The sequence below is a fragment of the Phaenicophaeus curvirostris genome, chromosome 1 (genome assembly GCF_032191515.1).
Source record: "Phaenicophaeus curvirostris isolate KB17595 chromosome 1, BPBGC_Pcur_1.0, whole genome shotgun sequence".
NCBI classification, from domain to species: Eukaryota; Metazoa; Chordata; class Aves; order Cuculiformes; family Cuculidae; genus Phaenicophaeus; species Phaenicophaeus curvirostris.
In genome coordinates, this window is record NC_091392.1 from 74207293 (window position 1) to 74232425 (window position 25133).

The 25133-nt window shown below is 40.8% G+C and overlaps 2 protein-coding genes across 2 annotated transcripts in view; one reads left to right on the top strand and one right to left on the bottom strand.

Annotated features, from left to right (window-relative positions):
* The first annotated feature begins 508 nt into the window (after window positions 1–508).
* Window positions 509–5632, top strand: TSPO (translocator protein). Its single transcript, XM_069849856.1, has 3 exons — window positions 509–741; window positions 3856–3994; window positions 4873–5632. Exons 1-3 carry the CDS (start codon window positions 554–556, stop codon window positions 5047–5049), a joined length of 504 nt encoding a protein of 167 aa, XP_069705957.1. The 5' UTR covers window positions 509–553; the 3' UTR covers window positions 5050–5632.
* Window positions 5633–7703: 2071 nt separating this feature from the next.
* Window positions 7704–25133, bottom strand: part of TTLL12 (tubulin tyrosine ligase like 12) — a 30243-nt gene continuing 12813 nt past the window's right edge. Inside the window, exons 6-14 of the mRNA XM_069864092.1 lie at window positions 21716–21792; window positions 16498–16614; window positions 16196–16390; window positions 14560–14671; window positions 13560–13711; window positions 13403–13484; window positions 12879–12947; window positions 10547–10685; window positions 7704–7907 (exon numbers count right to left, since the gene is read on the bottom strand). Of these exons, the coding sequence (XP_069720193.1) occupies window positions 7756–7907; window positions 10547–10685; window positions 12879–12947; window positions 13403–13484; window positions 13560–13711; window positions 14560–14671; window positions 16196–16390; window positions 16498–16614; window positions 21716–21792 (1095 nt within the window). The 3' untranslated portion in view covers window positions 7704–7755. The remainder of the gene's footprint in view (window positions 7908–10546; window positions 10686–12878; window positions 12948–13402; window positions 13485–13559; window positions 13712–14559; window positions 14672–16195; window positions 16391–16497; window positions 16615–21715; window positions 21793–25133) is intronic.

Consider the following 25133-nt stretch of genomic DNA (forward strand, 5'->3'; position numbering starts at 1 on the left):
CACAGGAAAGCACACACTGTTTTCTTACTCTTGACTGTGCCATTCCGTTGAGTGAACGGACCTTTTGGTGAATACAGAAATACACACTTAATCACAGAACCATAGAATCACCAGGTTGGAAAAGACTCACTGGATCGTCGAGTCCAACCATTCCTATTAAACACTAAACCATGCCCCTCAGCGCCTCGTCCACCTCATATAACATCAAACTGCTTTATTCCTCTGGCATACTTCTGGGTAAGAATGTTTATGTAGGTAATATTCAGTAATCTTACTGCACAAAGCTGAGAGGAAATTAAAGGCCTAGCACCCACCTCTGCCAAATGTAAGTGATAGATTCCTTTATTGGGGGGGGAGTATTGTCCAGTGAACCTGGTACAAGATCCTTTAACGTCAGCTTCAGTCTTTCTTAGTGACAGGACTAGGCTGAGGATCAGATCCAACATGGGGATATATTTCTAAAGTCACCTGAAAATGGAATATTTCTGTAGTTTCAGTTAAAAATTGCTCTGCCAATCACTGTGTTTGGGTTTGTTTCAGGGTCACTGTCTCAATGGAAGTGGTACCAGCCTGGGCCCCAGCAGCGGGTTTCACACTCCTGCCCCATACAGGAGGATTTTTAGGAAGCAAGATAACCAAAAGGGAAATCCCCGTGTGGTATGCATCTTTACAGAAGCCATCCTGGTGTCCCCCTAACTGGGTGTTTGCTCCTGTTTGGGGAACTCTCTATACATCTATGGGGTATGTTTTTCATGTTGTATTAAAGCACTTACCTGATCTTGAAGTTGCTTATTGTATAATGCTGAACCAGAGGAGTCTAACTGTATACCTGTGGCTGTGTGATTGTAAGAAACTGTCTCACACTGCTTGCTTAACAGGTAATAACATGTTTTGGGAGGTGTGTGTGGGTTTGATAGGATGTTTTGTATGCATACGTATCCAGATCAAAAGCTGGAGTTTGAAAATCTGCCATTAATGTGCTTTCTTCACTCATGCTGAGGGGAAGACCTGCCAAGCTGTGACAGAAGCAAGGCAGCACTGGGATTTCTTCTGTGTATGTCCTTCAGTAATTTTAGAAAAATAAAGGGTGCATGTGTCTGTGTGTTGGGACAAAACTTTTCTAACAGAGCTCACTTAAAATAAGAAACTAAGGTCAAAATACACCTGCCCTTTCAAATAAAACTGCCAGGCTGTTTAACTGTAAACGTTTGAAGCCATCTACTGCCTCCTTTTTTAACGAACTAGTTTAAAATACTTGACAGCACAGAAATTACTGTCAAATGAACAAGGAATCACAAGGCCAAATACCATTCCCACAGGTGCCTTGAAAGTTTAATAATACTGTATCTTGGCAGCTGTTCCTTTTAATAAAATGTAGCAAAAATATGTATAAAGGTAGGTTGTCTCAGGAGATTGTCTGGGCCATTCTGATACTCCTCAAACTGCTCTAGAAGCTCCTCCGCTCAACATCAGAATCACAGAATGGTTTGGGCTGGAAGGGACCTTAAAGATGATCCAGTTCCAAGCCCCTCACACCAGACCAGGCCACTCAAAGCCCCATCCAACCTGGCCTTGCACACTTCCAGGGAGGGGACATTCATTTTTGCATGCTTTTATGTTAACTGTGAGCTGTACCACAGAGGAGAGTTAGCACTCTGCTCCTAGAGCCTCAGCAGGGGTTGGTGCAGCCCCCAAGCACTAAGCGATTCTTTATGTCTCTTCTGCTCTTGGTCATTAAGCTATGTACCAAGACACAGCAGGGTTTTTTCTGAGCTATCGAACAGACACTGTTGCTAATCCAGTAGTTCTGTCATGCCCAGCACATTTCTGTACTTTGCATATAGCACTGGCTTAACTATATAAAATTTCAAGACACCAAATCTTTTCCAGGTTAACACTACATAGTCATCCTGCAGGTTATCTTAAATATAACAGCGCCTGTTGCAAAATACAGCAGTGATGCAATGTCAGAAACTATAGCTGAATACTAAATTAGTGCTCTCACACATTCTCTCATTTTGGTTTAATTTTCTTTGCAGAAAAGCTTTGTAATTTTATAGCCTTGTGTACTGTCCCTCCTTTCCCATCAGAATTCTTTTTTCTTTCTCCTTTTACAGAGTATACTCTTTTAAGTTTCAAGAGTTAGCATTTGAATCAGATCATTCTTGACCTGTGAATAAAAAAAATGCCTTTTATCAAGGAAACAAGAGCTGGGTGGCTTCCCCATGAGGGGCTTCCTACAAACTGACTGCAGTTTGTAACCCTGTTTCTGGATTCTTCATCATAAACCTGGATAGCAAGTTAAATTTTTTAAAAATCCAGATTGTGACAGCTTATCATTTTGATAGTATTAGAATCAGTATATTCTGAGGTGGAGTTCCTGGTTATGTGTTCTACACATCTAGCTTAGAGAAAAAGTCATATTTATTGCTAGCCCTTTTCTTCTGTAGTCCATTATGTGCACACACTCCTGGTATCAAGCCCTCTGATTCCTTTGGAACTTGTTGAATATATTAAAAGCAAGAAATAACTAAAAGCAAGATTTAGAAAGCTTACATGCCTTTCTTGAACTATAGCTTCCTAGCAGATTTATACATCAAGATGTTGTTCTGAAGTTAAAGGTAGAGGTATGAACAACTGTAAGCCCACACCATGGCTCTGTAAATCACTAATCACTTCAGAACAGATTTGGGTCCTGGTGCCCTTCATGGAAATAAACCCTTAAGTTTCTAACGCTTAATCCTCTGCCTCTTTCTTTTTTTTTAATACTATCTGCAGTCAAACTTTCAAGATACCAAAGCTGCATTGTTTAGCCACTATGAAAGAAATGGCCAAGAAGTAAACCTAGATCACTGACTGGGTCAAGTAGGGAAAAAAAAAAAATTCTTGTATAACCTACAAAGGAAGATAAACTCCTTGCAATTCAGTTACTCCTATGGGTATTTGTCTGCTCCAGAAGAAAATAAGGCTTACTTATTTGCTCCAGTGCCAGCAGAAATGTAGATGAGCCCCCTGCTGTCCAGAATAGTGCACAGTCCAGCTGACATTCCCACCAGTAATTCCAGTTATTAATTCTGAAAGAAGGGTTTAATTCCAGATGTTGGTATTTTATCCGGAGATTCTACTGTGGTCTCTTGGAATGGCTGTGCATTCATCTGGATTGAAATCTAGCTAATGTCTAAAGGAGAAGTCAAATGAGCAAAAGAAATATCAAAATCTTCAAAATACTTTTAGAAGATCTTTCAGTATCCAGGTATCCTGCAGACAGGAAGGGATACTCCTTGTGGTTAATTCTTGCCACAGAACTCCTAAAATCTTTGTCCCTTTCCTTCTGAAAGGTGACTATAGGGTTCCTCCTGCTCTAACATCTTTCATTCCCATACTCACCTGTACTTTAGAATGCCACCTAATTCCTGCTTTTCCTGTATTCATTTCATCCACTTAAAAATTTAGTGGGTTGTGGAGGTTTTTTTTTTTTTTGACACTATTTTTAAAGCATCATCTTCCTATACCAAAATTAAAGTTTTCTTCACTATTTAGAGACTTACCTTTTACCCTTGCATCTAAGATTTGCTTCCATTTCAACATGGCTCTTTTAAGACTGAGTAGGTCTTCTGCTCATCTGCACCTAGAAGTGAGAACTCTGGCCAGGACAGGGAATAATTCTTTCTCCATATTGTTATCCACAGCGGGTGATCAACTCTGTGCTGTCAGTTACTGTGCCAAGTAGCACCTGCATATCTACTTTTCCAAATTAATTTAGACCCTAGCACTGAAGTAACTTTGTTTGATCAAGAATATGTGGTTGCCTTCTAACCAGTGTACTGAATTACACTTTACATTTGCTTTCTCCAGAGTTGGCTCCTACCTGGTGTGGAAGGAACTTGGGGGCTTCACGGAAAAGTCAGTGGTTCCTCTGGGTCTGTATGCAGGGCAGCTGGCATTAAACTGGGCATGGACTCCAGTATTTTTTGGAGCTCACAAAATGGGATGGGTAAGTATAAAGAAAGTTTCTTAATTGCAGGTTTCTGCTGTGGTTTACAAGATGCTAAGACAAAAGTTTAGTGTCATAATGTTTTCTCCCTGAAAATGGGCCTGAGTATGGAATATACCTTGCAGAAGTTTTCTAAAATTCTCTTTAATGCATGCCAGCAGCCACCTGAGAGAATTTACATATCTACAACCTCCTTAAGTGTTTAGGTTTGAAGAAGCTCTTCCTGTCACCCTTTGATAAGAGCTTTGTGTGACTAAAAGATGTGAACATTTATGCCTTCCTTACTAAAATTTCTATTTATCTCTGGCAAACAGCAGCGATAAGCAGCTTATTAAAACATTACTGAAGTAATCCGCACCCATTTCAGACAAAACATTTTCTGCAGTCTGAAGAGACAGCTCGCTCAAAAATGAAGAATATTTGCCTGGTTCTCTAAATAGTCATGCAATGCTATAATAGTGACAGACTTTGCAATCTATCTTTGATTCATTCACACTGCACCTCTTCAGGCAGCATCTGTAACACGAAAAGACTGGTTAAGTTTACTTGGCTAAGTCACTTGCTCAAAGTCACACTGGGCTTGTAGTCAGCCTAACACTTCCTGGTGCCAAAAAAAAAAAAAAAAAGGGCATGGGTAAGAGCTTTTCTGCTTCCAGCTGCAGAGCCGTTCCTTGTCACTGTTGTATCGTTTTATGAACCAAATTGACTCATAACTTGGCAGAAATCTATCTTTTTTTTGCTGGCTGGTTTTCTGAGAAAGAATTAACTTGCAGAGGGACCCAACGAGTGCCAGAGCCATGTGGGAAGAGCCACAGAGATTATCTAGTCAAGAAAATACAACATGTGAAAACAACACTAATCACCTTCCTGTGTTTCAGGGGTTGGTGACTCTGCTGCTCACAACTGGTACAGCAACAGCTACAACTGCTTCCTGGTATAACATCAAGAAAACAGCAGCTTATTTGATGGTTCCTTATTTAGCCTGGCTAACCATGGCTTCTGCACTCAATTACCGTGTCTGGAAGGACAATCGCAACAAGAAACAACCTGAATAAACAGTTTTCAGCCAAAAAGATGTTTTTTATCACGAGAATTTTCTAAATGAAATTATGGCCTTATCTTGGTTTTAGCTGAACTATTAATATCATTTCTTTGTGAATTACAAGTTGACAAAACAGTACTTGTTTAAAACAGATATGTCTTTACTAATCAAGTCACAAAGGGGTGCATGCCTGACTGGGTTTTATAGCAAACTAAAAGATAGTGATGATTGAAAAGTACTAGTTTTCTATACTATAGCATTCTATACGACAACAGCATTTTAACAATTACCAGAAATAAGCATGAACTCCAACTTTCTTATGTTCAGAGGAAGAAATTCCGATGCATATTAGCAACATCTTCCAGAAAGCTGCTCCTAACAAGCGTCGGGCACAACGGTGACCTGAATCTTTCATGTTTACCACTAGACACAGCGCTTGAGTACTACGATGTGTCCCACTACAGCTGCCAGATACTTCTAGCCATTCTACTCTGGAAACATTTAAGACAAGAATGTTTTCACTGTTTGTGCCTTCCCACTTTGAAGTGTTTTACAATTTAATGTCGGCTAAAAGCATTAAACTACATGGAAGCTTACTACCCTTGTTCCATTGTTTTTATTGTTCTTAAATGGTTTTAAGTGGAAAAATACTGAAGGCAACAGAATGCAGTAGCCTCAAAGACAGCCACTTCGTCTCTTCTTACCATTCAATGGGCAAGAGAAAACAGAATTCAGAGCACCTGGACAGGAACTGAGAGGACCCAAACATTCAGCAGCACACGATTCTGAGGCATCACCAGCAGCACTGACAACCTCCACCTGGACCATCAGCATGATGCTGGTTCACCACTAGACCTTGAGAGTGGAGCCAGCAGCCAGGCCACGGGTAGGTCTGTTGCCCAGCAGGGCAGTATCCACTCCATTAGCTACTTGTGTCTCCTACCTGCACCTTCTCTCTTTAGTTGCTTAGAAATAGAAACAAGGGTTTCTCCTTCAGGGTTAAGGCAGCTGACACAGTAAGACCTGGGAAGCTTAGTTCAACTCGTTGCTTCCTAAAAAATAAAACCATCTCTTTTGTCTAAGAGCACAACAGGCTATTTTTGCCCACAGCTTGTGTCCCCACTGTACAAATCCTATGATTTTATAAAAATCATTCTTCTGGTTTGCCAAGCGTGACATTACTTTTCCCTTTGTGATGAGGGAAACCTTCCCCTTTACAAGATCCACAGGCACTTTGTTACATGTTTTCAGGTACTTTGAAGGCAGAAGCCTTTTGCTCTCCTACAACTGACAAATACACCTGCTGCGCAGTGCTGCATGGCCCCTTATGCCTAGTCTCAAGCACCCGTTACTGTATTCTATATCACAAACTTTTCCTTGCATTGGAGGTAGTCACACATCTACGTTAAGCATTTCACCATGCTTCTTTAATCACTTTTAAGCAAGGAGTCCAAAAAGTTCTGACTTATGGAGAAGATCGATACGGCTGTCAGCACCACTTCTGGCTGTGCAATCCAGCTCTCCCTTCTGCCCCACCTGTGCAGTGACTGAATTTTCATAAGGCACAGATGGTTTATTTTTCCAGCCTATGTTCTAGTCAGTGGGAAGAAGTAGGTTTTTGCAAACCTGCCTGAAACAGCTGAAATATCCCTCTCCTTTCCTGATTATAAGTGGTAACACGTAGCCTATTTGCAAAGTCTGAAGCAAAGTTTAGAACATTTATACCATTTTATAGCTGTACTTTGCTTTCAAGCAGATCCTGATAGCTGCAACTGGCTTAAAAAGTACTACCCACAGAATATATACTTCATAATAGACAGCAGAATTTCTGCAACGTGTACATGCATAGAAAACAACATAAATACATCCTAAATTTCAGTCAGTTACCCTGATGTGAGGAGGAAGGAAAGATTAGGAATGATAAATTTCAAACTGACACTCCACTCTCAAATATTTCTATCTTAGGCCCTAAATTTTGAAGTCCAAAGATTGCTTAGACTTCTAGCAGTTTCCCAGATCCCTTTCATACTGTCAGGTTGCTTTTGCTTTCCTGTGCTGCTCTAGACATTGCGTCCTTCTCACTGCCTGCCTGGTCCCTTCTCAAAGTATCTAGCATCTTTAATGGACAGGCTAACGATGACAGCCAGCAGTACGGGATTCCTAGATGTTGTGGGGTTTGTTTGAATTTTTTTTAAATAAGAAAAATGGGAAAAGCTATCAAAACTTTAAATCTCATTACCCTACTACTTCATAGCACTGAAATACCATATTATTTTCCCATTTCCCTCAAGAACACTTTAAATCTTTGAATAATAAAGGGATAGATAAGAAAGAGATACAAACTCCAATATGATTCAGTAAATTATAGTTTTAATGTTGATGTGAGGACCTTGTGTAACATTTGCCCTCAAGCAAGCAATTAGGCAACCTGAAAAACAAGTCAATTACTCCAGTAACTGTCCCATTTTGAGAACATACTCAGTAAACAATACATTTGGTCCACACAAACTGATGATTTATCAAACGAAGCAAGACAAGGAAAATGCAGACAAAATGATTATCAATACAGTATATGATTTATGCATATTCTTCTGATATGATTTTTTTCCCTGGGTTACCAGTACAGGAAAATAGGTGCATCAGCAGCTCACAGAACTGAAATATCAATCTTGCTGTTAAGCATATCTGGGAAAGAAACGAATAGTCGAGCCTCCCATGGCTAGACAATACACGTCACGTGGCAGCTGTCAGTTTCATCCAGAAACAGGGTGCTGAAGACATCATTAAAAAAGGTAGGGTGGTACTTGCAAGCTCTATCACAGTCAGGATTGAAGTTCACCTCCAGAATCTGAGGCTGCATAATTCTTTTCCCTGTAAAGGGGAACACAAACATTACCCCTTAATACAAGATCCACAGAGCTCCTGAATCACCACCTGTCTTTAAGCCAAAGATTATAGTGACCTGTGCCAGTGCTTCACCACTCTCATCATGAAGAAATTCTTCCTGATGTCTAATCTAAATCTTCCCCCTTCCAATTTAAAGTCATTCCCCCTCATCCTATCACTACATGCCCTCATAAAAAGTCCTTCCCCAGATTTCCTGCAGGCCCCCTTCAGGTACTGGAAGGTCACTATAAAGTCTCCTTGGAGCCTTCTCTTCTCCAGGCTGAACAAGCCCAACTCTCTCAGCCTGTCCTCATAGCAGAGGTGATCCAGCCCCCTCATCATCTTTGTAGACCTCCTCTGGACCTGTTCCAACAGTTCCCTATCCTTCTTATGCTGAGGATTCCAGAATTGGACACAATACTCCAGATTCCACAAGCCCTCTGCTAATCTAAACCCTTATTCAAACCAAAAAATTGCTGTAATTTAATAGGATCTCCCTGTCTTGCTTGACAGTCTGAAACATCTTCCAGAAAACTCTACTTCTCCTTTCACATTTCAATACAAACCTTCCTTTCTTAAAGCTCCTGGATATATACTTTTCTAGTTCTAGCTGTACTGTTCCTTTGCACTCCACCCACTCCCACCTGCCACATCATCTCAACCCTAGATGGAAGTCAGGAATTCTCATTTACTCTTAAAACTTTATCAGTACAGTTCAGAGCTCAGAATCAAATGCATTCTGTACTATGAATCATAGAATCACCAGGTTGGAAAAGACCCACCGGATCATCATGGGAAAAGACCCACCATTCCTATCAAACACTAAACCATGCCCCTTAGCACCTCGTCCACCCGTGCCTTAAACACCTCCAGGGAAGGTGACTCAACCACTGCCCTGGGCAGCCTGTTCCAGTGCCCAATGACCCTTTCTGTGAAATATTTTTTCCTGATGTCAAGCCTGAACCTCCCCTGGTGGAGTGTGAGGCCATTTCCTCTCGTCCTGTCCCCTGTCATGTGGGAGAAGAGGCCAGCACCCTCCTCTCCACAACCTCCTTTCAGGTAGTTGTAGAGAGCAATGAGGTCTCCCCTCAGCCTCTTCTTCTCCAGGCTAAACAACCCCACCTCTCTCAGCCGCTCCTCATAAGGCCTGTTCTCCAGCCCCTTCACCAGCTTCGCTGCCCTTCTCTGGACTCGCTCCAGAGCCTCAACATCCTTCTTGTGGTGAGGGGCCCAGAACTGAACACAGTATTCGAGGAGCGGTCTCACCAGTGCCGAGTACAGAGGGAGAATAACCTCCCTGGACCTGCTGGTCACACCGTTTCTGATACAAGCCAAGATGCCATTGGCCTTCTTGGCCACCTGGGCACACTGCTGGCTCATGTTCAGTCGGCTGTCAACCAACACCCCCAGGTCCCTCTCCTCCAGGCAGCTTTCTAGACGGACTTCTCCTAGTCTGTAGCACTGCATAGGGTTGTTGTGCCCCAAGTGCAGGACCCGGCATTTGGCCTTGTTAAACCTCAGGCCATTGGTCTCAGCCCAGTGGTCTGAGAAAAAAATGATTTCATTTCCTGTCTAGTGGTGAGACTGCAAGTATGGGTACAAGCTTTTGATGCACAGGTAAACCACACTCTGCTCTGCACAGAAGTAACTAACCAATTTGTCCTAGCAGCCTACAGCACCACAGCCGTGCTTTCATACCCACAGACTATCTTCAAAAAGCTAAGGTCCTGTGCAGCCCATGTTCAGCCAGGGCTGTAATGTGAGGTCAGTCCTTTTACCACAATAGTTTCCGTCCAGCTAGTAATTTCAGCGAGTTGTTTTGCCTGTCCCATCCAACAGAACTCTGCGACAGGTCAAAGAAGATTCAACGTGCATGCAGCACCCCCAAATTCAAACACTTGCTCCACCTGACCTGAACAGCAATGGCTCAATTCTACACCTCCTATTTCTCAATCATTTCCCTCCATGAAAGTGATTCAGTATTTACAGAATCGGCCACTGCAGCTGGGGCGCCACCCAACACAGATCATCTAATCACTCCTCTGGCAAACCTGGGCAGAGGAATTCCCTGTGTCCCAAGAATCACAGTGTCACAAGAGAGTACACTCAGCCCTGTTCAGTACTCATCCAGCAGTCCTTTTTGTATTGGTGCCTCTGCTGCATTTCCACCTACAGGAGACAGTTCTCTGGGCTGGGAGGTTACAGAACATTTTTGAGTCTCCTGGTGAGATAACAAAGAATCCGCCCTGTCTGGCAAAGTCTGCTGCCAGTCCTCCACACCTGGCTCAAAGAAAGGCTGCAGGCTGTGAGCCATGTTGTGGCATTAACAGGCCACAGTTTCACATACACGTCCTCGCAGAGACTTGGCAACAACTGAGGACAACAACAGCACTGCAATGGTGAATGCGGTCCAAGCACAGTTAACAGCTCCCCCATCATTATTCTCAACCAGCACGGCAGATGCTAACCTTGCAGATCTGCAACACCAGGCTGGCTTTGGTGTCACTGAGAGGTACAGAGCACACAGCTCACACTGAGAAAAAATGAGAGCCGGTCCAGACAAAAATTTCTGAAAAAGTGTGCAAATATTAAGAAGTCAACATTCAACAAGATGAGCTTCTCACCGTCTCTGCTGGTGTCCCATTTAAGCATCAAGTCAATGGCATATATTGCTCTTGATGAGGGATAATCACAGATGCCAAGAGGTGCAGGTTTAGCTGAAGCAACTTGGAACAATTCAGCAAATGCCTTAAAAATATTTCCCTAATAATAGAAAGAAAGTCACTGAATAAGAAGCAAGCTCCCGTAAAAGCAATAAACATGTTTTTAATCACTGAATAAATATTCTTTAAAAGTCTGTATGAATTACAGTAGCCAGACAAAAATCTGTACTATATTAGCATATAAATGTGCATTTAGACCTAAAGACAACAGAGTGAAAGTGCCAAGCCCTCAACAATATCCAATGACTTTTCTAAAAAGCAAATCAGCACTAAGGAAATCTTGAAATTAGGGCATTTAATATTAGAATGAAGACTTTTCTCAGGCATTATACAGAGCATTGCACTTACGTGTAGAGGAAGGAAAAAGAAAACCCAGGAGAGTTCTGTGAACATCAGCAGTACAACTGCAAAGTTTTGACTTTTCCCTGCCTAGTAAGTTGTATTCTAGCTTCATTTGTTTTGTTCTGCAATGAAAAATCTTCTACCACTAAAGCCCCCTATGGTTGTGGGGACTTGGAGATTTAAAGAACAAACTGCATTTGTATTTTGAGAAACAAGCAGATATCCAAAGTAGAACTGAAATAAAACAGAAAGAACTTACAGGTGTGAATTATAGCACTGAGTTTATATTGCAGTGAACCACCCCTTCAGCAAATTAAAAGATGGTGTAATACTTCCTATTGTGCACACAGTGCTGCTGTGGGTAACCTACAGCACATGTTTTGATTTGTCTCTTTTCATTCCTTATAGTCTGTTCCGCACTACTTTAGAGCTAATGCTGCAAAACCTGTCATACTTTGAGGATCACTGATTTGAGGTTCTAGTTAAAACTGATGTGAACTGCTTTATGGAAATCGACACAGAGTTGTGCAATTTATTCACTTCTGAAAGCATACACACATATAAATGCTCAGCTACCATTCATTCTGCATCTTCTAGCTCCTGATAAATATGGAAGAATGCACACAGTTTTGTGCATGTTTCTGAAACATCTCCTCACATTCAACTTTTTCTTTCAAGCACGAGTTACAGGCAAAAACCAATGAGAAGGACCTCATCTGCCTTCCTGCATGGTTTATGGAACTGTAGTATTTGGAGCTTCTTCACAGATAAAATATGCCCTAGTATTAGAGAACTGTATGTTTTCTTGTGAAAAGCCATTAGTGCAATAACCAGGGACAGGGCTCTGGCCAGCTTGCTAATGAAGAGAAGCTGGGGCAGCAGCCAGATAGTCTACACTACAGTCTCAAAGGCAAAATTTAATTTAGCAAACAGGGATTCTGACTTACTATTTCAGAGAATTATGTGGATGGAGGAGGGATCTTTAAGAAAAGAGAGAAGACCAACCTAACTTGGTTTCTTTTAAATATGCCACAGTATACAAATGCAGCCTGTGTACCACCCGGTACGGCTGTGTAACCCTTCAAGCACAGCAACTCTGGGGCAGGGGCAGCACTTATTTCTGTCAGCCACTTGGACACAGCTCGGCATGTCCTTGCCTTGTGAGTGAGCTTCAGTGCACTGGCATAACCAAACAAACCTGAAAGCATATCGGGAGATCTTAAGACCTACAGCTCTGCTTAAAACAGATAAATCAAAACTTGTGAAGCCATTTCACTGAGATGACTATAAACTGTAATTTCCTACTTTAGTTTCCTACTTGTTTTGACAGCTCCTTAAGCCATTTCAAACAAAGGAAGCGAAAGTCTGAATACTTCAGTAGTTCAACTTCTCAGAATCAGAGTTAAGATTCTACTGAAAGGAAGAGTAGTGAAGGCTTTGAAAACAACTTTTCAACAGTCAAGTAGGCAACACCTGCAGCGATCAGCACTCTTTACATTTTGGACTTCCCTGCCTTTTTACATGAAATACTAAGTCTTCACAACAATAGGCTTAGATTATTGGCAACCTTCTGCAAAAAAGATGGAACTCGCAAGAAAAAAAGATCCTGCTCTTGAGAGTAGTGAGGACTGGCTTTATTACCAAGTCTGATATAAAGAATTCTCATAGTACAATCATAAAAAAACTCTCAAATGCTAACAACACAATGTTTGAGGAAGAATTCTGCTAAGTTAATAAATGCTCCAAACTAAAGCTTAATGTTTGTTGTCCTTTGTGGAACTTATGCACGTTAAGTATGTGTTATGAGGAAAAAAAGACATTTTTGGAAAAGCTAGTTTGCTGAGTAAAATGAGATCCATGAACATGTACACAGGATGAATTGCTGACTTACCTGTACTGTTTCCCACGGATATTCAGGATATTGCTTTTCAAACAGAGGAATAAATTCTTCGCAATGTACCTACAAAGTTTAGCAACAAAGACTGTTTGAGTTGGGAGTAACGGAGTAACCAGATGACAAGAGACTGAAACACTGAGTATTTTTTGCCATTCACACAAACCCAGCTAGAGAACTAGGGAATTAGACAGTTTCTGAATACTTTCCCTGCTACAAAAGACAACACCGCAGTTTTTGACAATGAGTAGCTGCCATTTTAGTAACTCTTTTACTCATCTGTCAATGTAGGTTACGTCCAGCATGTAAGTTTGTGTTACCTTATACAATCACAGATGATTAGTGGGGAAGAGGGCAAAGAATCTAAGATAGTATTTGCTTAGGACTTAGATTACTTCCAACACATTGACTGATCATTGAAGTGAATGTGAAACAGGTTATTTGGCAACAGTCACAGAGGAGGTATTGGAAGATTTTCTAACAATGGAAAGATGAGGGAATGTTTTGGAATGTTTGCTCACCTGTTTTAATGTTACACCAGGAGCATAATTCATAACTGTGAAATGCTTCTCATAGTCATCCAAGTCATCAAGTGAAAATGCCCTAAGAAAAACCATTCCTTAGTTTCCAAGGATTTAATTCTAGGCCCACCCACCCACTGATGAGAGAAACAATTACCTATTTGAAAAGCGCAGCCAGAATACATCATAGACAAACAGCTTGAGTGGTTTTATGGACCGCAGCAATACAACATAACGGATGTCAAATTTAACCATTCCCACATCTTCTCGGTGAAACAAGACTGGATTCTCAATATATTTGCATACCACCTGCAACAAAGCAAAAACACTCACGGTAAATATAATCCAACTGAAATGAAAACAAAGTGTCACTGGATCTCAGTGATTTAAGGTCTCCTTGTGTGCATTTCGGTTTTTCTTTAGGAATGTGCGTGAATACACAATGTTGTTACACAAATAGGTACCTTTCATCTAAACCAAACATCAGGGTGGGGAAAGGGGGGGGGGGGGAGAGGGGCAGAACGTACTCATTTTTAGAAATAAAAAAATTAATTTTATTTATAATTTCAGTGACCTTGTTGTTTTGAGCTAAAATGTGAAGCAATTCTTTGTGCATTTCTGCATTCCAGAAAATACATGCAGTCTCCACACCAATAGAAATAACACTGAAGTGACACACGGATGTATGACCGCATATTGCAGACTCCCTGTAATAAGCCCCACAATTCATCTATTGCTGGCAAAGACGGTAGTTTGTGCCACTGAGCAGAGCTGTGGATCAGCAATAATGATCAACCAGGAGACAGAAGCAATAATGTTCGAAAATTTATGATCAGTGCTACCTATACCTGATGTATGTTCATGTGCCAGTCTGAGGATTATCATTAAAGCAGCACCACACTGGAACATTCATTACTATCATGCCAAGTTTCATTTTTTGAATAAAAAACACCAGGCTCTAAGTTCATCACTGCAACAAAGGGAGCTGACCAATTTGAATCGGAATTAATTCTGAATTGATTGAAACTGTATGCTTACGGCCTGCATACGAATTTTGAAGCACATAAATTTCCTTCTTTGTATTTTTATACCTCCTTCTATGAAGCAGGTTCTTCGGCTCTTCCTTTTAAATAACACTCAAACCCATGCTTTCTAACCTTTGGGCTGCTTTCCCTATGCCTGATGATATTGTTAAGGCTGTTGGTGATGTGGGTATCCAGGCTTCTGGCCAAGTTCCATGGCTTGCATATCCAGTGGTTATCTTCTCCTCTGAGAACAAAAGAGAGAAGCCAACACCTATAAGTATCCACCTCATTCATCTGTCTGAACACCCGCCTGAGCTGATCAGTGTGCTCCCCTGGACAGATCCTTTATAGTTCTTGCACTGTAGCCAACAGCTAAGGACTCTGACAGATGGGAGCAGGAGGCCTTTAGGTGTAAAGGGGAGAAAAGGCAGCAGTAACTTTCACTGATCTTTTCAGCTAAGGCCTAGTATGCTCTCACTGTTCACTTCCTTTTCCTGAATCCTTCAGAAGGGGAAAACAACCCATCAACAGGACAGCATCATCATGAAAACACACTGGCCATGGTGTGGAAGGCATTCTGCCAGGAGTCTGAGAGCATTCTGACTTTCAACACTGATTTCCTAATAACACCTCTAAATCATTTACACTAAAAGACACCATCACGCTATCTCCACAGTTCACATTGCAAGAAAATGAAAGCACACCATGATTTTCTTGCTTTCTAGTAACTAGTCACCTCAAGGTACAAAAGTCTTTGAAATATCTTTGAGGAAAATAGGCAACACGCTCTTTCCACGCATCTTTCTGAGTAAGGGGGCAGGGTGATACTTGTTGCCTTCCTCTGTCTATTAAAGCATCCTGAGAAACTTCACGAACTTCATGATAAACAGCATAAACTGAGCTGCAGTTAGTGCTGTTAAGAGAGTCTGTTTTGTTTGTTAGAAACTTCCTGCCCTTCCTTGCCATTCTCCACATACACATGCATTCATGGTCAACCCTTGGTATTAAAAAGGAATTAAACTTCAAAACAAGAGGGATACATGGCAGGAGCGCTCTCTCCTGGTTGTGTGAGTCAACAACAGACTACGTGGAGCAAAGAATGACTAAATGAAATGCCTGGCAGGTGGCACCATAAACAAGCGTCACCAAAGAAGCAACTTTTCAACCAGAAGACCCCATTGCAGGCATAGGAGGTTTTCCCCACTAGCAGCGCCTACTGCTCTCTTTATTTCTCTTAGCCAAAGAAAATCTTAAGTTTCCATCCACTCCAAGGCAGCTGCAGCAGAAGAAAGAACATGGATTTAAAACCCTAAAGCTCCACAACTGCTTTAGACTAACACTAAAACTAAATTTTACTTTCACAACTTTACAGAACCCAAGTACTTCAAACATCTTCCACTCTGGCTTAAGTGCAAGAATAACTGCTACTGATCGCCTGGGAAAAACCCCAACATTTGTTGTAAATATGTTTTGATCCTTTGTATATCTGTTAAATACAAGAGGTAAGACAAAACCAAACAACTTCAAATCCACATTCAAGTCATGGAAAAGTTTGTTTCAAAATGCATTGCTTAACTACTCTTACATTAAAGAAAAACCTAAAAACCTTACAGTTTCCAGGCAAAATTAATTTGAACATAAATACAGCACAGCAAAAGCAAACTCAAGATGGCAAAATAGTTGCCAAGCCCAAAATGCAAGCTACTGGTCTTTGAGAGAAGTGGTATCAAGAAAGCATAAAATGTAAGTAAGTAGAAACACGAGCCACCTTCTGTCACGTTGCTGAAAGTAGCTGATGAACTGAGGCAATTCTGTCTGCAGGTTAAAAGTACGAGGCAACCATCTTGGCCCATCCAGTCCTCCAGCGCGTCTGGAGATCGATGCCAAGCAATCTTTGACAGTCAGGAGGTTCTCACACGGGAACTGATTCAGCATTACCTCAGGCCTTTCCTCACTTAGCTTCCTACAAAACAGAGAAGTTGCTGGGTGAAGGAGGAAGGTTGCAGAGGTCCTTTGGAACAGTCTTTACAGCAACAAAAGAACTTATAATATCAGGGGAGCAACTGCAACCTATAATCTTTGAAGTGTGAGAAGTTGTAGAGGATGTCTGCTTCTTTCTCATTGTCCGTGAATACAAAACGGGGGTGCGTCAGGTTGTTGAGGACTTGCTGAATGTCTGTGAAAACCCTAAAAGATGAAAAAGGCATATGAGGAAAAATGTTTGGTTTCTGAAACTGATCAACTCTTGCTTGAACGACCACAACAAAGTGTTAAAAAGCTTGGCTTCCTACAAGAATTATGCTTTAACAATACACACTACCTGTGACAATCTCTTGTTAATCCACAAAAACATTTTAAACTGAACTGGTAGACTTAAAAAGAAAAAAAAGTGTTTTCAGACAGAAATCTCAAAGATAGGTTAGGTCCTACAACTTTCATAAAAACAATGATTCAGCAACTAAGTCCCTAACAGAGAAAAGCAAATATGAATTCAATATTCTACAAGAAAGAGTACCTGAGCAAGAGAGACCTTGTAAATATTTTCATTGCTGAAAGAGCCCTAAAAATAAGCCCACCACCAATCCACGAGAAAGCAATTGCCAGGAAATTCAGTCAGTCTAACTTAGTAGCTTCAGAAGACTATTCTAATTTGTTCAGAACTTCACACACACAGATGTTTCTTAACAACCAAAACATATGAAAGTATGTACGTACTTTTGGCTTAATACAAAGCCCTTCCCATCCCAAAAAATTAAAAACAAATAAAAACCCAACCCAAATCTGATACACATTACAGAACATAGCCAAGAATAAGATGTTCTATATCTTAGGATTTTTCCCTAAATAAGATATGTCAAATAAAGCCAGCTTGCAATTCAGTAAGTGACTTGGCTATCTGACATGCTAACATATGCAGATAACAATATAGTGTATTTTGATGATTTTACAGCTTAAAGCGAGGTTACTTAATCCACATTCAGCATGATGACTCAGAAAGTGAGACTGGAGCATCTCACATTGCCACACAAATACAAACACAACAACATATGCAACATGAGAAATACTAGAATTTAAGTTACTCATACAGTCCCAGATCAGTCCCTTACAAACACATCCCACAAGTTATCATCCCTCACAGACACTAAACCTCAGTAGCTGGATCCAAACTGTGCCGATAGGTCTTAGCAGCAAGACGATCATCAGATCTACACAATGGACCTATTCTGCTGGTTAGTAAATAGGTGCAGCAATAGTTTGTTGTTTTCCTTTTTTTAATTTCTTGTGATTATTCCTCTCCAGCATGGCACTGAAATATTTTGCCAACATATTGCACAACTTCTTGCGGCAGAGTGCTGGAACGCTGGCCCTCAGGATTCCCAGCTTCCACTCCACGCTGCTCATGCACCTCAGGAAAGAGGGGAAAAGTAACACAGCCAAGTACAGAGTTTTTTTACACTCATTCTGAATAGCAAGGCAGTTGGATAGAACTCGCATAATGTTATGTATTTGGAGTACAGCTATAGTTAGAGTTGGGCTAAGGCTGTGCAATTATTTAATTAGTTATCTGCAAGAAAAGTCCAGTTACGGTTGCTTTCACTGTGACAGAAGTGAAACCTTCGTTCAAAATTAGTGCTATGCTGGAGCTGTGAAGGGTTAGACGGGACTCCTTTGCATGCACTTACAGGTAAGTTAAAGAAGTTTTTACTGAAATTAGCGGAAGTAACTCAGCAAGGGATCTTTGGGAGTGAAAAGAAAAAGGCTTCCTTCCCCTTCAGTTGCAGCTACAGAAAATACCTTTAAAACCTCTGGTTCATCAACTGATAATGATTCTTAAAACAATCTTCCAACTAGGCTAACAATGAGCCTGAACCATAACCTAAGGTGTTAAAACAGATTAATCAGCACTTAAGGCCAAACAAAAACATATCACTGTGGCAAACTCCCTTAACTCCAGTCAGTAAGAACCAATAGTATCAAAAATGCTGCTGCAACAAAGGCCTGAGGCCAAGGCATTTGGCCTTCACAGTACGGAAGGACAACTGGAGAGCCTGGCAGCATCTGGTAACTCCCATAAATCTTAGCCCACATTATCCCCTTCCTAAAAATCCTAATGTTTCCCACTATAGCACTGAGCTGCCTTTAGAGATACACAGAAGATAGCTATGTATTGTGGGAAATATATAACTATCAAAGCCTATTAAAAAGACCTTTATTTTTCCAGTAGCTCACAGCTACACACAAGACTTCACAGAGGCATTACTCACACTAACAACAAAAAGCCTGCTTTCTTAATTTGAGCCTTGCTGAGGAATTTAAGTATCAAGGTACTTTGGATTATGTACCACAAGTCTTGCTTATAGAACACAAAAATGCAGCACAAAACCAGAGGAGCTCAATCTATCTTTGATAAGTGCAGGAAGATCACTGAAATAATGGATGGAGGTTAAGATTAGAGGGAAAATAAGACTGTTCCCATAGTTCCAAGTTACTCCATTCAATGTATATGCAATCCTCTTACCATAAAGATCTTTGAACAGTCACAGGCACTGGAACACAGATTATTTAATTTTGAGAATGAAGATTTCATAGAAACACTATATAAAGTTAAGGTATTTCAGTGTCAACACCTACCACTGAGTTTAGCGACCAGATTCCCTTTAGTCTATCCAGTATTAATACACACATTTGAAAAAATCAAGACCTCTGCATTGAAGAACACAGACTCTAAGGGCAAGCACCTGACAACTGTTGGCTGATTCCTTTGTTGTTATCCAAAGAGCACATAGGCATTTCCCTTGTTTTTAGTTAAACAAGTTGTAGACATTGGAACATGCACCTCTGAGAATATGCATCCATGTAGATACATCCATGTAAAAACACAGACAGATAAGAAATGCACCAAGTCCCATTCTGGGTTTGACAGGTGAGAGAACTTCTACAGTGCAATATTGTAGTATTAGCCAACTTATTTTTGACCTTTCATTCCAATATCAACGACACACTGAACCAACAAAGTCAGCTAACCACACCTCCTTGTCATACAGAAGTACCAGTGGGAATGCTATAAAGTCTGGGATTAAAGAAGATATTATTCAGAGGAATTGTGCAACTAAGATAAAACATGTTAGATGCAGAGGAGTTTTTGCAGGCTGAAGGACGCAAGGAAGTGGAGGCTGTCCTTGAAAGACCTTGGCTGAGAGAAGGAGAAAAAGTAACAAGAAGAAACACAAAGATGGCACGTGAAGGGTTAATCTTAGCCAATCATATGCCTAGCTTGGGCTGTGAACAAGTAGCAAAAACTTGTTTTACTAGTTAACATATATAAAGGAGCCATTAAGCCTAATAAAAGGTCTTCTGTTCATCAGGCAGGAGTTCATGCTTCAGTTCCCTCAGTTAGATATTAGGGCTGACAAAATTGATCAAAACAAAGACCTGCCATCTCATAAGAGCTCTTTGGGCATCTTTAAAAAATGACTGATGTAGCTGAAAAAGACATGAAAGGGAAGATGAAGAGAAAAAAACCCCAAAACAACAAACAGAGATGATCAAGCCCAACACAAACATGAAGGACCTTTCATATGAATTTTGTCTTTGAAATGTTTAGTTCTTTTATGCATCTTTTTTTCAAGTCAACAATCCCCAGTCTCCCTATGGCAGCAGTTACTATGAATGCTACAAGACCTCCTTGAACCTGTAATTTTGCTATGTCAAACTACATGTACTTGCTCTCCTACTTTTCAGGATTCTGGTTAAACATTTATTTCATCTTCCCATTCTGTCCTAACTCTACATAGAAACACGATGATTGAGAATTTGTTTCAGGTTCTAAACTTTGCAATCTCATGCATTTAATTTCTTCTGAATCCTGTAAAACCGTGCTAACAGACAACACAGACAAGTACATTAACAGGCTACATAGATCTAACCAGCTTCCTGCCTTGCCATCTGCCTGTCCATGGTGACAGCCTTAAAACCTTTAAGGCTTTGAAAGGGACTTGGAGCACTGGAAGACCGTAACTTCCGCTAGGTCATCTGGACTCTGACATGCTGCCCTGCTCCTGCTCTAGTAGCTGAAATTCAAAACACAGAAAGGATCTTCCAGTTTGGGCCTCCTGTGGAAGCAAAACTGCTCTCCTTTCAGCAAAGAAAACCTCTAGGAGTACATGGACAGAGTGCTGACGGCATTCTTCAGAAGAAGAGCAGGAAGAGTTTCCCCACTCCCTCTCTTTCTGCCTCCCTGATGTGAATGTTACTCCCCTGGAATAGGAGATCCAAAATAAAGAGGTAGCAGTGAAAAATAAGTTGAAATTTCCCAACATTCTCAATGTTTCTTTCCGTCTCTATTAGATGCATCTACCTTGAGCTTCCTTATCTGAAACAGAGGCAAGTACACTAGATTAAAAAATAGCTTTTGCTTATCCTCAGAGTCTTGCAACCAGAGATTTCAATTATATCCTGAAATCTAGACTATCTATCACTGAGCAAATTAATAAATGCCTCTCAACTCAAAGTGACTTTAATTTTCAGTAGTTTTTATCAAGACAAGACGGTGGGGTGTGTGTATATCTACCAAGTAAGTTTTATCCTAACCTCATTCCTTAAGTAAAATGTGGCAAGCGAGAACTCAGATCTTAGCGTCAGACTACAAATGTCCTGGAGGGCAACTCACAGCGCATGCTATGTAATGTGTAATGGTATGTTTTTTTCTGCAATAAAACTAGTAATAAGGCAGTCTAGTCATGCAGTGCCACCGCTTTTGCTCAGAAAAATCTCGTCTTTTCAATACTCTTCTAGCTTTCTTCTGAAGTAGTTTCACACCATACGCTCCATTTCTGTAGTAAGGCACATATCCAATTTAAAACATCCCAGGTTTTGACAAGATTCTCATTTGGCGCACTCCTCTGAAGAAGAGGAATAGTCTGTTACATTCACACAGAACTGAGAACCATGCGTGTACCTACGGACATACATGCTATAATCAAGAAGTCTTTCTTATACATGTCAGTTATACTCCATAGTGAAGTGTTACAACACGACACAACTTTTCTTTCATCCAGAAGGTGGCACTTATTTAAAAAAAATAATTAAATTTATTTTAAGAAATGCTGTAAGTAACTATCCACTTACTCTGAAGAACCCAACAAGAACTAGCAAGACGAAACTTTAGGCAACTGGCCACATACAAACACACCTTCAACTTTCCTCTGTGTTTCAAGGCTGTCCAGCCTTATCACACTGTAATTGTACTTAATCTTGGTAAGAGAACATTTTGTTTGCAGATACTTACTTGAAAACTTTGTCTTTGTCATAAACTGGTGGGTTTATTGCTATAGGTAACTTTTCCTTGTTTTCTGCTAAAAGAGCCTGAAAAACAGAAAAAAACCCAAACCCACGGAAAGTTAATACTAGGCAGAACAAATGAGCAGCCCTAGGTCAAACTCCACAATATGCAGTGCATATAAACAGCAACTTAGACAATCTGAATTCTGAAGTATGCACAATGAGTTTTATAAAAGAAGTAACTCTAAACCAACGTAATTGTTAAGGAGAAGCTGTAGGCAAAAATATTATGTATGATTCAACATTCATCCAAGTGTTTTATTATAGCAACAGGCTGCCGAAGTTTAGCCCGCTGAAATTTTCTCAAATCTTAAACCTTTACAAATAATTTTCTGCAATTCTTTATCTCTGTAGAAGCATTTAGATTCATTTGCAGTCACAGTAAAAATGACAGCCCATCTGCACGTCTCATCAGTCTGTTGTCTTCATCACAAGTGAATTCCACCAAAGCTGCATTGTGAGAAATATATTATGTAATGCAATGTACTGATCAGAAAAAAATCAGCACAAGAGCAGAGGCAGAAGGGAGTCAGAAGTAAGAGGCTATTAGTGAAAAAGGAACAGGAAACATGGCTTCAGGACCCAGGCTTATCAACACTGTCAAAGCACACTGAGAAATTCCTCTTCCTCCTAAGCATTAAGCAAAATATCAAATCACAGATGCTTCTACGCGGTAAAAGACAAACTTACTGTATTTCCAACAAAATGGAAGATTGACCATTCAGTCATGTTTTATTACTAAAAAATATATACACATATATATATATAGGAGGCTGGAATCCAATTCTGCTCCTGCAAAAATGAGCAAAAGGCTTTCTGCAGTCTTCATCAGTAAGCAATCTTGAAAAAAAAAAAATCACACTCCATCTTTTACAACACCTCTGAATGCTAAAAGAAAACACACATTTGGATCATTGCTGACACCCTGCCAAAGGAATTAGCTCATAGAAACTCTGGGGTGGAAGAAGTGCATCTTGAGAAACCAAAGTAGCTGCTGCTCCTTACCTTTAAGGCTGTCATAGGGAATATAATCATACATAACTGGAAAGCATGAACAAAACCACAATCGTAATCAAAGATCTTAAGACATCGCCTTCAAAAGTAGATTGGACAGTACCAATAGAAAAATAATTCCTGTAGTCATCTAGGAACAGGAAGGGAGCCTGTACTTTTAAAAGGAGAAGACTACCATTTTCAGAACAGTACATCACTGTCTTTTCTGCAACTCAAACACAGGGAGCTGTTGCAAAACAGCAACTATCCTAGTCCCTCTAAGAGGTATTTCCTCCATCCCAGGCACTTCATTAGAAGCCGCCTCCCCTGACACTGGTTTCTGCAGTCATTGCCCAATCATTACCCAAAGTAACATTTCTGTTACAACCATTGTGGTCTATGTTGGAGACCAGAATTAGGTAACAGAATAAAAACCAGGTAAAAGTTAAGCCACAATGTTGCTGTAACAACTCTGTGATTCTTCTAAATAGAACACTGAGGCCTTCGGGTTTATTTCAAGGAATATTAGAATAAGAAATGTAACAACCTTAGCTGTAACAAAAAACCAACAACACAGCCCATCTAAAACCAAATGATTATTTGCACAGTAGTAAGGCAGTTGCAGAAACTTTACAACGATAGTAGCAACTGATTTTGAAAGCGTATGAGTTGCATAAATATTTAGAAACACTTTCACACAATTGTATTTCCCTGCAGAACTGCTGGCTCACATTCTAATGCTGTAATCCTGAAGTTGTCTGTAAATTCTTGCATGTGCAGCTCTGCTTCTGTGAAAATAAGGGAATTCAAAGTGTCAGTGACCTGGTGTCTCTTTCTAACTCTCTCACTTCTGGCATTTAAGGATGAGCTATGCCCTAAGCTATTCTTCAGTGGTCGATCACCACTTTAATGTACAGTTAAATACCCTAGAGCAAAAGAAAGCTCTATTGGTTGGTTCTAGCATTAATATTTTGCTGTCATCTCTTCTGAATAGCTGAGTGGCAGAGACACAGTAAAGAAGAAAAAGTATACTCTAAGATGATGTTTTTAAGGTGGCGTGGTAAATGATGATACTGCTTGCCCATTTGCCACACAGTTCTTTAGCTTGACCTTAGCACCCCAAAACAGAAATAAAACACATGCAGAAAAATTGCCTTATCTGAGATCCAGACACGTTTGTCAGGGGAACACCTGCAAAACATGAACTATGGGTGCATTGCTGTGCCTCATCTGTAAATGCAAAGCATACCTATCCCTCTTCTGAAAATGCAAAATCCCAACCAACCACTTTTGACTTTGGTTACAAAACAGCCCAGCTATTTAGAGTGAGTGTACACCTTTATTCGGCAGAAGCAGGTTGACTTTATTTCTGACCAGATATTGTCAATAACATTTTCTGCCTTTCTGCTATCATAAGAAACAGACGGCAGGGGTATAGATTAGTCTTTAGAAGCTGCACTTTGAGTGCTGTAAGTGGCCAGTAGAGCATCCTCAGAGGCATCAGGTCTCTTCAGATTTCTTAAAAAATAATCTCATGCAGACTCGGTTCATGAAAAGGAGATTTCAAACACTAATTTCATGTCCTTAAAATATCACAAATCTATAGTAGAAAGGAGAGCTCAAACCAAAACAGACAAGTTCTTATAACAGTGCCATCAAAGATGTCTGTGCTCTAACATTTTAATGGTTCTAAAATCACAACATTAAATGGGCTGTCAGGCTGAAAAACAGAACCACTTCTAAAATACTAAACCAAATCTTTCAGTAATTCCAGACTGACCAGAAGTGCTACAGTAACAAATCAAATGGGTAAACTAACAGGCAATGTACTTATAAAAAGTGACACAGCACCACAGTAACAGGGTATTGGATCTGTGTGACAAGGTTTGGGGCAGGGCAGGGCTACAAGGGTGGCTTCTGTGAGAAGCTACTCGTGTCCCTGGAGGAAACAGCCAGCTGGCTCCAAGATGGACCTGCCTCCGGCCAAGGCCGAGCTCACCAGCATCAGCAGTTGCGCTGCTGCGCAGAAGAAAACCGCAGCAGAAGAGAAGAGAGAGAAAGTGCAAGAGAAACAACTCAGCAGACAGCAAGGTCAGTGAAGGAGTAAGAGGTGCTCCAGGCAGTGGCACAGAAACTCCCCTTTAGCTTGTGAAGACCAGGGTGAGGCAGGCTGTGCTCCTGCAGCCCATGGAGGACTACATGCCAGAGCAGGTGGATGCCTGAAGGAGGCTGTGACAATTGGGAAAGCCCACACTGGAGCAGGCTTCTGGCAGCACCTGTAGACTCACAAGAGAGTGGAGTCCAGACTGGAGCAGGTTTGCTGGCAGGACTTGTGACCCCACAGAGACCCACACACTGGAGCAGTTTGTGAA

Excerpts from the sequence above, each read along its gene's own strand:
- TSPO (XM_069849856.1), top strand. The coding sequence starts at position 554 with ATGGAAGTGGTACCAGCCTGGGCCCCAGCAGCGGGTTTCACACTCCTG. Across the intron at positions 742-3,855 it reads ACTCTCTATACATCTATGGG|AGTTGGCTCCTACCTGGTGT; the intron begins GTATGTTTTTCA and ends TGCTTTCTCCAG. Across the intron at positions 3,995-4,872 it reads GAGCTCACAAAATGGGATGG|GGGTTGGTGACTCTGCTGCT; the intron begins GTAAGTATAAAG and ends CCTGTGTTTCAG.